Source organism: Ranitomeya variabilis, chromosome 1, assembly GCF_051348905.1.
Source record: "Ranitomeya variabilis isolate aRanVar5 chromosome 1, aRanVar5.hap1, whole genome shotgun sequence".
NCBI classification, from domain to species: Eukaryota; Metazoa; Chordata; class Amphibia; order Anura; family Dendrobatidae; genus Ranitomeya; species Ranitomeya variabilis.
In genome coordinates this window covers 712,355,168-712,368,127 of record NC_135232.1, presented here as the reverse complement: position 1 = coordinate 712,368,127, position 12,960 = coordinate 712,355,168, and the positions used below count along the sequence as shown (strand labels likewise).

The window sequence follows — 12,960 nt, the reverse complement described above, 5'->3', positions numbered from 1 at the left end:
GCCGCCCATCCTCCTGTCCAGTATGCCATGTCTGTGGATTGCCAGTCTTCTTCCTCTTGCAGATGGTGGACCTGGTGCCTGGGGGTTCGCACATTCCAGTCTCCAATGACAATAAGATCTATTACCTGAACCTTCTGGCGCAGCATCGTCTCTGTAATCAGGTGCGGGAGGAGGTGGAGCATTTCCTGAAAGGTGAGCTGATGGTTGGGGTCAGTGCATGGGGATGCATGGTAACGAGTGCAGGGGGTTATCGCGGGGGGGATGCATAGTGTCAAGCGTAGGGTGGGCAGCACAGGGGTCAGCGTGGGAGGATGCATGGTGAACATCACAGGGGGTCAGCATGGGGAGATGCATGGTGACCAGTATGGGGGATTTAGGCTGGGTTCACATTAGAGTTTGAGTCCGCAGCGTGGTGCTGCGGACTTTTTGTCCTTAAGCTTCGCCTACTTCCGCATGCGTTCTGTGTACCTATCTTTAACATTGTGTACGCAGGGACATGCCTTGGATGCGTCCGCATGCGTCGTTTTGACGTGCCCGCCAAATGCAACATGTTGCATTTTCTTGCATTGAGCGGGCACGTCAAAGTGCATGTGGACGCATCTGCATACAACGCATGTCCCTGCGTATACAATGTAAAAGATAGGTCCGCAGGACGCATGCAGGAGTAGGCGGAGCTTAAGAAAAGAAGTCCGCAGCACCACACTGCAGACCTAAACGCTACTGTGAACTTAGCCTTAGTGCAGGGAGACGCGTGGTGATCAATGCAGGGGGACTCATGCTGACCAGCTCTAACTGTGGCCTCTGTTTCCACAGGACTCAATGAGCTCGTCCCTGATAATCTCTTGGGCATATTCGATGAGAATGAACTAGAGGTAAGAATCGGCCATTTATTGCTGTTTAACAAATTGTCATGAATTCTGTGTAATGTAAATAAGGTTATTTCTATTTCTTCAGGCCCAAAGGGGAACATAATATTACCAGATCGCTATATCATTAGCTCTAGTGTTTAAAGGGCTTGTCCACTACTAGGATAACCCTTCTCATACGCCACACTTTGCCCTGATAAAATAATAAAGCCTATACTCTGCTCCTGAGCTGACACTGTTCTGTTCGCGCTCCTATGGGGTTGTTGTGACATGTGACCCTGGTGTCACTGTCCCCGCCTCCTGTCGAATTGATCATGAAGAGGAAGTCGGGGATCAGCTGCAGCCTGGACTTCCTCTTCATGTTCGATCTGTCCGAAAGCGGAGACACGTGTCGCAACAATCGCATGAGGGACCCAGAACTGCGAGTGCCGACACTGCTGGAACGACGCCGGCAGGGGGTGAATATATGCTTTATTATTGTGTAGGGGCCATTTGTGGGGAATGAGAAGGGCTGTCCTAGTAGTGCACAACCCCTTTAACATAGAAGATGTGGGCAATGAAATTAATGAAATACACCATTCGCGGTTACGATAAGCTTCCACACATTTTTGGGGAGTTTTTACTACAAACTGTCATTACATGGCGAAGGTCCAGAATAAAGAATTACATTTCTTGCAGTTACCAGTCGGCGCTCTGTTAGCTGCCGCTTGTAATGCCGCTCTGGAGCATCCAGCAGTGGTCTCCAAGTTGGTCCAGTCCATTGTCAAAACATCCACACAACACTCCTTTACTCAGTGCTTTTTTCACACTTCCCCACTAATTACGTCCTCAAACACATTCCACTGCTCAGCTTCAACCATTGACTTGTAAGCCAGCATTTTGCTTTCATAAGCCCATACAGACCAGACCAGGGGGATTCCAATTTCTCCCACATTCTTTTACAGTCTGTTACATCATCCCTGACTTCACATTTTCTAACTATTGCTGTTTTTCCTTTAGATGTATCTATTTCTATTTACCCCCAAGCTGTTCAGCTCTGGTTCTCGGCACTTTTGAAGCTTTTATAAGTGCCTATATCAGCACATTTTTCTCATATGTAGGTAGGCACCAGAGACATTTAAAATCCTACAATTATATGTAGGCAGTCTCCAAAGCCACCTAAACACCAAGTAAACAGGCTACAAGATACCCCTCAACACTATCAATCCTCCAAGTACAGTTACCACTACATTTCATACTTATATACGGATCCCATCACATGCACACAGTTCATAAAAATAGATTTCTCCAAGTTACTGGACCGGATTATTTAATGCAAAATAACTTGTAGTGGAGGTAGACCAAGTTCTCAGTAAAAGTGAAATACAAAAGTATGAAAAGCCTTGTGTCTTATGCTTCAGCGTTAAAATTCACTTTTACTGGTGTTTCGTGGTGTAATGCAGGTCTTTTCCTGGGTTTCGGCACCAAATTTTGTTAGTGAAATACATTTTCTTCTATGGCTTTTATAACTCCAAATTAATAAGATTTGTTTAACGCGCGCTTGGGAACTCAGTACAGCACAGCCTTGTATGGTGGGCTCAGAACTTCTGGTTTATTAGCCCATTTTATATTACAGGATTGTTAAGGGAGGATCTAAAGTGATCCTTCACGGTTAACTCAGTGATTTCCAAATTACAGGGCGTTGCCGGCAACTGAAAATGGCCAGAAGGAGACATGTGTCTCTGTTTTGGGGGGGATCAAGCAGATCTCTGGGCCCCTGTTTATTGTTTATCACTTTTCATAGTCATAGAAATTATACTTCAACCAATCAGCATAAGAACACGCTCACATTTCTTAACCTATAAAAATGCAGGAACAGTCTGTACGTCAAAGTCTCGTAGAACAATACACCCTCAGTCTCATGTCCTGTCCAGATTGCAACAATCAAGGTCTCATAACAGCTGTGAACTTTAGCCTAATAACAAAATGTATCTTAAAACAGCAAAATGGAGTCGAAAAGCACAAAATGGTGAATCTTTCTTAATTTGTTCCTTCACATTCCCCCCTAGATAAATTTTGTTAATTAATGTCCAGCATCAGAGGTACTATCCCAAGCTATAAGCTCGAGGGCTACTGGTCTTCACATGGCTGGTGCCATGTTACCAGCCATGGCTGTTGTGGCGTACCCGTCCCCCCCCCCCCCCCCCCCTGTATACTAGAATTTACGAATAACAATTATTAAGTGGTGGGGATCTTTTGAAGATAGCCATGCGCTTGGCTTCAACATCTTCCATCAGATAACTTTGTGAAATCGGTGTAGAGAAGAGCAGGGGTGGCAATGCTTTTGGTTTCATCATTAGTTGTCTTAGTGCAAAATTTCTTAATACATACAGAAATACACTGTGTTCCAAATTATTATGCAAATTGGATTTAAGTGTGATAAAGATTTAGTTGTTTTGTTTTTCAAATAAACTCGTGGATGGTATTGTGTCTCAGGGCTCAATGGATCACTGAAATCAATCTTAAACATATGTGATAATTGGTTTTCCAGGTGATTCTAATTAAAGGAAAACTACTTAAAAATGATGTTCCACATTATTAAGCAGGTCACAGTTTTCAAGTAACATGGGAAAGAAAAAGGATCTCTCTGCTCCTGAAAAGCATCAAATAGTGCAATGCCTTGGTGAAGGGATGAAAACATTAGAAATTTCCCGAAAACTTAAGCGTGATCATCATAGTGTTAAGAGATTTGTGGCTGTATCTGAGCACAGATGTGTTTATGCTGATAAAGGCATAATGAGGAAGATTTCTGCCAGGCAAGTTCATCAGATTAAGAGAGCAGCTGCTAAAAAGCCATTACAAAGCAGCAAACAGATATTTGAAGCTGCTGGTGCCTCTGGAGTCCCTCGAACCTCAAGGTGTAGGCTCCTTCAAAGGCTTGCTTTGTTGCATAAACCTACTCTTCGGCCACCCAAACAGTGTTCACAAGCAGAAATGGTTGCATTGGGCCCACACATACATGACATAAGACTAATTTCCAAACAGTCTTGTTTACTGATAAGCGTTGAGCAACCCTGGATGGTCCAGATGGATGGAGTAGTGGATGGTTGGTGGATGGCACCATGTCCCAACAAGGCTGCAACCTCAGCAAGGAGGTGGAGGAGTCATGTTTTGGGCCGGAATCATGGAGAAACAGCTGGTAGGGTCCTTTAAGGTTCCTGAAGGTGTGAAAATGACCTCTGCAAAGTATACTGTATAGAGTTTCTGACTGACAACTTTCCTCCATGGTATAAAAAGCAGAAATGTGCCTTCAGGAGCAAAATCATCTTCATGCATGACAATGCACCATCTCATGCTGCAAAGAATACCTCATTGGCTGCTATGGGCATAAAAGGAGATAAACTCATGGTGTGGCCACCATCTTCCCCTGACCTCAACCCTATAGAGAACCTTTGGAGTATCATCAAGCAAAAGATCTAGGAGTGTGGGAGGCAGTTCACATCAAACCAGCAGCTCTGGGAGGCTATTCTGACTTCATGCAAAGAAATACAAGAAGAAACTCTCCAAAAACTCACAAGTTCAATGGATGCAAGAATTGTGAAGGTGATATCAAAGAAGGGGTCCTATGTAGGGTTGAGCGAAACGGGTCGGCCATTTTCAGAAGTCGCCGACTTTTGGCAAAGTCGGGTTTCATGAAACCCGACCCGACCCCTGTGTGGGGTCGGCCATGAGGTTGGCAATCTTCTGAATCTGGTATCGGAATTCCGATACCGAGTTCCGATATGTTTGCGATATCGGGAATCGGTATCGGAATCCATATTTAAGTGTTAAATAAAGAATCAAAATAAAAAATATTGATATACTCACCCTCGGACGCGCCCTGGTACTAACCGGCAGCCTTCCTTCCTAAGAATGAGCGCGTGAATGACCTGCGGTGACGTCGCGGCTTGTGATTGGTCGCGAGCGGTCACATGGGCGGTCACGCGACCAATCACAAGCCGCGACGTCATCTAAGGTCCTTCACGCGCTCATTCTTAGGAAGGAAGGCTGCCGGAAAGAAGCAGGGTGCGTCCGAGGGTGAGTATATACCTAATAGGAATATACTCACCCTCGGACGCGCCCTGCTTCTTTCCGGCAGCCTTCCTTCCTAAGAATGAGCGCGTGAAGGACCTTAGATGACGTCGCGGCTTGTCCATGTGACCGCTCGCGACCAATCACAAGCCGCGACGTCACTGCAGGTCATTCACGCGCTCATTCTTAGGTAGGAAGGCTGCCGGTTAGTACCAGGGCGCGTCCGAGGGTGAGTATATCAATATTTTTTATTTTGATTCTTTATTTTACACATTAATATGGATCCCAGGGCCTGAAGGAGAGTTTCCTCTCCTTCAGACCCTGGGAACCATAGTATCCCATTGCACTGCATTGGGTTTCGTGTTTCGGCCGACCCCGACTTTTTTATAGGATCGGCCGATTTCACTCGACCCGACTTTTGAGAAAGTCGGGTTTCGTGAAACCCGACCCGATCCTATAAAAATAAAAGTCGCTCAACCCTAGTCATATGTTAACATGTAACTTGGCCCGTTAAAATGTTTTGGAGTTAAATAGATTTTTTATTCAGTTAATGTGACCTCCTACTGCTGCTAATTCCACAAATGAGCATTTTCAGTTCTTTAAAACATATCAAATGTTTAGAAATTCTGCTGTGCCTAATAATTTGGACCAGTGCATTTTAAGTGTTTATTCATTTTGGAGATTATACTGTTATCATTGGGAGGTTTCTTCAATAAAATTCGATGTATACTCTAACGGGTGATTACTTTTATTAGACTGACTGTCATTTGCACCAACCATTTAGGAAAATCCGATAAAAATGTCAGTTGCATAATAATATGGAACATAGTGTACACCAAAGAACAAGTTTTAGTATTACATACATAACAAGGATAAAGGCAACAATATATAACAAACTTTGCAAGATTCCAGCTATCCAGCCCCCAAGTCCCTTAAACCAATTGGCTGGATTAAAAAAGGAGAAGGTGTCTGCCACCAACTGTCCTTATTACGGTCATTGTCTTTATTATATTGATTTCTGAGTCTTTGAATGTCCTCTAACTTTAACTTCATAGTGCTATTGGGATCTATATAATGACAGCAAGCGGGTCCAATAACCTGACACATATCACCCTGTGCTGCTGTTAAGTAATCCAGTACTACAGTATATTGATTAGTAACTATGATAAGTTGGTTTTGGACAACAACAGTAGTATTAAGTATATCCAATATATCCCAAATTTCCTTAACCAAAAAATGCCCTCCTGGCCAGCAAAGGGCTTACCTCTATGCCATAACATGTAAACCTATAAACAATATGCTAGGTTGCAGGTTGGAAAGAACACTTCTGAATAACAAAAGAGCAACCAAGCAAGAGAGGTACCAGAACTGAAATAATTTTATTAAAGTGTCAAATACACAGAAAAGCAATAATCAAACATAGACAAAAACGGTGGAGGAGGGAAAGAAAACATGCCAACAAGTACCAACAGCCAACAAGATGTTAATAGGTGGCTGGGAAAGGACACAGCGAGTCCAGATAACCTGGACACAACCCTACCGGAAAACGCCCAGAAATATAATGGTAACAATAAAGGTAAATACTGAATTTGCACACTGAGCAAAAGAAAATGCCCAGAAAAAGACAAGGTGATAATAGTATCAGCGCACGCTAAGGAGAACCTCCAAAAGGATAGAATAAATGCTAAGATAACAAATATATCCAAGGAGCAACTCCAGCAAATCAAGTGCCATTAAAGCCTGTGCAAACTCAGAATAGGGCATACAAGTACATCCGGTGCCTAACCACCAGTCCTAGGCATAAAATGTATATGCTGGACAAATAGCCGATATATTACCTTGGGACATGGCGGGCTCCGGCGTGGTGTGGACAGGAGAGGGCCTCGACGTACGTTTCGCCGAGCAGGCTTCGTCAGGAGGCGAAATGTTTAGAAATGTTTACAAATTACAAATGTTTAGAAATTCTGCTGTGCCTAATAATTTGGACCAGTGCATTTTAAGTGTTTATTCATTTTGGAGATTATACTGTTATCATTGGGAGGTTTCTTCAATAAAATTCGATGTATACTCTAACGGGTGATTACTTTTATTAGACTGACTGTCATTTGCACCAACCATTTAGGAAAATCCGATAAAAATGTCAGTTGCATAATAATTTGGAACATAGTGTACACCAAAGAACAAGTTTTAGTATTACATACATAACAAGGATAAAGGCAACAATATATAACAAACTTTGCAAGATTCCAGCTATCCAGCCCCCAAGTCCCTTAAACCAATTGGCTGGATTAAAAAAGGAGAAGGTGTCTGCCCACCAACTGTCCTTATTAGGATCATTGTCTTTATCATATTGATTTCTGAGTCTTTGAATGTCCTCTAATTTTAACTTTAACTTCATAGTGCTATTGGGATCTATATAATGACAGCAAGCGGGTCCAATAACCTGACACATATCACCCTGTGCTGCTGTTAAGTAATCCAGTACTACAGTATATTGATTAGTAACTATGATAAGTTGGTTTTGAACAACAACAGTAGTATTAAGTATATCCAATATATCCCAAATTTGATCATCTAGAAAGTCTGTGGCCCTAAGCAATTTATCCCACATTTGTGTAATCATAGGGTAGATGAAAATAGAACTGACAATTTTATTGGCTATACCCATCTGTAATACTAATCTTTTATAAAATTGTACAGACTTATTCAAGGATATTGGGGAATTTAGGCTGTCCCATGCGGTTACCAATAATATGGAAAATGCGAAAAACCAAAACATTATGTCCCCTTATTTGCTACTAGTCTGTTTGACCAGCTTGCAATGCGATGCGTGGATCCACGTCGGCCTTCCTTCCAGCTTTACTGACATAGGAGTGATACTGAGGACTTGGTAGGGACCGTCATACAAGGGTTCTAGTCCGTGTTTTCTGACATGCCTTTTCACGACTACAAAATCACCAGACTACAAGTTGTGACAAGTGTCGGTTTCTGCTTAATCTGGAAGGGAAGAAAAAAACTAAAGCATGGGTTTTAGCAAGATTTTTACTAAGCTGAATAACATATTGAACAGCACGGTCAGTTTCTTCTGACAACTACTGAGACTGGAAATTTTCAACTGGGGGCCTAGCACCAAACAGTATCTCATATGGGGACCTGCCATGTTTTGCCTTAGGGGTAGTACGAATGTGGTACAATACAATGGGTAGGAGCTCTGGCCATGGAGCTGTAGTCTCCTGCATCATTTTGGTCAATTGTCCCTTCAGTGTGCCATTCTGCCTCTCAACTTTCCCACTAGATTGTGGAGAGTATGGAGGGCTACAGTGGATCCAAGCATTATCAGAACCTCCTGATACACATAAGAAGAAAAGGCCGGGCCTTGGTCACTTTCGACGACTTCTGGAACACTATATGTGCATATAACTTCCATCACCAGTTTCTTTGCTGTGGTCTTTGCAGTCATGTTGGTAACGGGGAATGCTTCCGGCCAACTGGAGAACATGTCGACAACCACAAGACAATATTCATACCTTCCAGACTTAGGCAACGTGATGTGGTCCACCTGGAGCCTTTGGAAAGGATAATCGGGCTTAGCAAGGTGCTTCGGGGGTACACGTTGAAGTTGACCGGGATTGCAGGTCTGACAGATATTACATGCACAGTTGAGTGCTGTCAGGACTGTAGAAATACCTGGAGCCCAGTAGAATTTTTGTACCAGGGCTAGGGCCTGTTTTTTCTTTTTCCTCGTTGTGTGGGCCCATGTGCCCACGTGGCAATAGCAGGGTACATCCGCTTAGGGAGACACACAAGTTGGTCCTTTTTCCAGAGACCCTTGTCCATACATGCTCCATCAGCCTTCCACTGCTTCACTTCTTCCTTTGGGAAAATATTTAGAATTAAGAGTCCTCAGTGGTTGATACCTTTGGGGACATTCTCTGCATCGTCATTAAGCGGTCTGGCGGGGTCCGACAGAAAACTTCAGTCTGTCGTGGATCATCAGGTTCCTGTAGTCAGTGTTTCTTGTAACTGTTTACGCTGAGAGCGTGATCACCATAGCTGGTATGGTCAGTTCAACGGGTAGGAGAGCAGCAGCTTTTCCTTGCATATCCGCAAAGGGGTTACCAACAGTCTGTGGACTGTTCCTAGGACCGTGTGCCTTGACCTTGATAATGGCCACCTGGGTGGGTAATTTGATTGAGTCCATGAGGGTTTTAACAGCTTCAGCATTCTTCACTGGAGTCCGGGCGGTAGTAATAAACCCTCGATTGGCCCATAGGGCTCCAAAATCATGAGCAATACCAAATGCATACTGTGAGTCCGTGGTTAAAATACATGCAATAGACAGAGCCTGAAGATCTACTTCTTGTGCTGACAGTGAGGGAGAGAGTGCAGCTGCGTGCACTACAGTGTCTTCCGTAGTAACAGCGTATCCGGTGTGGAATCTGCCAAACTCATTAGCATATCTTGAACCGTCTTTCAGGGCATTGTAGAGAGGTTGCATTATGCGGGATGCGTCCGGTATCCACTGACGACAATAAGTACATAGTCCAAGAAAACGCTGGAGTTCAGTCTCATCTTATGGAAAAGGAACGGAACTGACGGCTATTTTTCTTTCTTTTGTGAGGTGTCTGACACCCTGAAGGAGACAGTGACCCAAAAATCACTTGACCAAGGCAGAACTGAAGTTTTGAGGCTGAAACCCGACAGTTCAGATCTGCCAGATACTTGAGAAAACTAACAGTGGCAGCAATGGCTTCCTGCTCTGTTCGTGCACACAACAAAGGAGCATCCACATACTGAAACAGCGTGACATAGGGGTGTTCTAACTGCCAGGGTAAAAGACACTTGCCCATATTTTTTGCTAACTGATTGGGCCTATTTTGGGCCCCTTGTGGCATAACTGTCCACATCAATTGTCGTCCCTGATAAGTGAATGCAAATAGAAACTGGCAATCTGGGTGTAATGGAATGCTGAAGAAGGCATTGGCAAGGTCGATGACTGTGAACCAAGCAGCATCCTGAGGTATCTGGGACAAAAGAGTATGTGGATTAGGCACCGGAGTTTCCAGAACAGTAGCTGCATTAACTGCCCGTAGATCTTGTACCAGCCGCTACACAGGGGGTTGGCTGGGTGGGGTCTTTTTCTTAATGGGAAACAAGGGCGTGTTATATGGGGAAACACAGGGTACCAGGGAACCATTATCGATTAACCTTTTATTTGACCTTTGAGACCCTGCTCCTGATCATGTTTCAAAGGGTATTGATGCACTTGGAGAAAAAGGGCACCAGGTTTGAGAAACACTTTTACTGGTTCTACAGGCATTATTGGGGGTGGATCTGGGCCTATCAGGGCCATCATAACCGTAGGAAGGACATGTAGGATACAGATCTCCTTATTGTGTTCATCTGCATAGGGGTTATATAATGTAAGGACCATCTGACCATCATCTTGGAATTGTATTCTGGAGCGGAACTGTGATAATAAATCTGCCCCCAGTAAATTTACCGGACATATGGGAGAGATTACAAACTGGGCCGTGACTTCAGGGAAGGGTCCCACAGGGATGGGTTTTGTAAGAGTATGTTTATTGGGTTTGCCATCTACTCTAATTAAAACAAGCTCTTGGTCTGAGAATTGACATGGCGGGGCTGGGGAGGGAGATTCCCAGACATAGGGTTAAAAGGGATATTGGAGTATGGGACTGGATTTGTGTAAGGTGGGGAGGGCAGGAGCTGAAGTCTGTTACGTGGACCACTGATAAGGAACCAGCTGTGTCCTTGTAGCTGGGGTGGGGGCTGAGGTTGGCGCAGGAATCGCTGCGGCTACTGGTTTAACCTTTGATTTCCCTGCTGATGCAGAATGGGCTAAGTTCTGAAAACCTTTTTTACTACTTTTAATGCATCATCCGGAGTTGAAGTCTCAATATCGGGTCTGAATGACATTATTGCCTCTTTCAATTCAGATTTAAGGCCGGACATTAAAGCTACTACAAAAAGGTGTATATGGGCTTTATTTTACTATGAGAATCCCAGATCTTTAAATACTACCATAAGATGCCCATAGAACTTCTCGGCAGTCCAGGATATATTGGTGCCTTGGGTTAAGGGGCATAGGGCTTACAGTCGGGAGTAGAGGCTTAATTTCCTGGGGAGGGACCATATTATCTAGCAGGGAGACCCCCTGTCCCAAATTTTTAATTGTTTGCTTTCCCGACACATTAATCTCAGTCACTTTCTCAGTTCGTTTTTGCACCACAAAATATCCAGTTTTTTGTCATAGTAATAGACAACTTTCCTTTTTCAATGTGACAAAAACAGAATTCACTTCCTCTGTTGATCCTCAATTTGCTATATATCAACCACTCAACTCGAGCAGGTGAATCTTTTACCAATCTTTCAATCACACTGATAACCAAACAATCACTTACAAGTTTCCTTCTAAAACTAGGCACCATATTTCACTTTCAACTTCCAACTTCAACTTACAATATTTCTATTAATTTCTACAAAACCTTCATCACACAATTCATGTGCCAGACCACCTTAGAAAAACCCATAATTGAGAATATTTTTCCCACATTCCTGACAGATTTCTTTCCCTGTCTTTGGGCTAACAGTATCAGATTCATCACACAAATTCAAAGTCTTCTTGTTCTTCCACGGAAACATGATTCTACTTTAGAGCTAAATATCCTTACTTTAGTCGTTCACATTACCAGAGCGGCCGTATAGTCTATTCCACTGGGTCTACCTGTCCCCCACTGGGACAACCCAAAAAACGTGGTACTCAGTGAAAGGAGGAGGGGGGCGTCTCAAACTAACCCTCCGGACATCTCTGGAAATATACATATATATCTATATATTCCTGAGTTACGCATCCTACCCATCTTTGATCACCTCACCGCGCCTGATTCTAACAGCGATCAGGAATTCAGAATATTTTGACTATAAAGAGAATTACATCACTGGTCAATCTGGGGTGTCCGTCCCTTATGAGGTACGGTTCGAGCACTGGACTCCCAACGGAACTACACCTCTATATGATTCCACCCAAAAATCACCCCACCATCGGGGACAAACCTCAGATCCTCTTTGCAGCACAAACACAGGAAAACCACACCAAACGGTCAGTCTGGACAGTATAACTGCCAACTTACCGTGGTTGTTGTGGGGGATGATCAGTCCCAATTTTCCTGTGTCTGTATCCGATCCGAGGGTCCTTTGTCTTGTTGTCCTCAGGGGGGCAGGGGAGTTCCTGTTTGCGGCCCCACGTTCGGGCACCCACTGTTGAAGGAGGATCTAAAGTGATCCTTCACGGTTAACTCAGTGATTCCCAAATTAATCTACAGGGCATTGCCGGCAACTGAAAATGACCAGACGGAGACGTGTGTATCTGTTTGGGGGGATCAAGCAGATCTCTGGGCCCCCGTTTATTGTGTATCACATTTCATAGTCATAGAAATTATACTTCAACCAATCAGCATAAGAACACGCTCACAGTTCTTAACCTATAAGAATGCAGGAGCAGTCTGTACGTCAAAGTCTCGTAGAACAATTCACCCTCAGTCTCATGTCCTGTCCAGATTGCAACAATCACGGTCTCATAACAGCTGTGAACTTTAGCCTAATAACAAAATGTATCTTAAAACAGCAAATTGGAGTCGAAAAGCACAAAATGGAGAATCTTTCTTAATTTGTTCATTCACAGGATGATTTATGTAAACTAGAAGCTTAGGCTGATAAATGGCAAATGAGCTTTAATGGGGATAAATGTAAGGTCATGCACTTGGGTAGAAGTAATAAGATGTATAACCATGTGCTTAATTCTAAAACTCTGGGCAAATCCGTCAATGAAAAAAACCTGGGAGTATGGGTGGATGACAAACTCACATTTAGTGGCCAGTGTCAGGCAGCTGCTACAAAGGCAAATAAAATGATGGGATGCATTAAAAGAGGCATAGATGTTTGTGAGGAGAAAATAATTTTACCTCTATACAAGTCACTAGTTCGACCACACTTAGAATACTGTGTACAGTTCTGGTCTCCG

The 12,960-nt window shown here is 43.6% G+C and overlaps 1 protein-coding gene across 2 annotated transcripts in view; it reads left to right on the top strand.

The window, feature by feature from the left end:
- Positions 1 to 12,960, top strand: part of AREL1 (apoptosis resistant E3 ubiquitin protein ligase 1) — a 40,180-nt gene that overhangs the window by 11,473 nt on the left and 15,747 nt on the right. For both annotated transcript variants that reach the window (XM_077267423.1, XM_077267424.1), the window contains exons 15-16: positions 63 to 192; positions 814 to 872. In XM_077267423.1, coding sequence (XP_077123538.1) covers positions 63 to 192; positions 814 to 872 — 189 coding nt within the window. The remainder of the gene's footprint in view (positions 1 to 62; positions 193 to 813; positions 873 to 12,960) is intronic.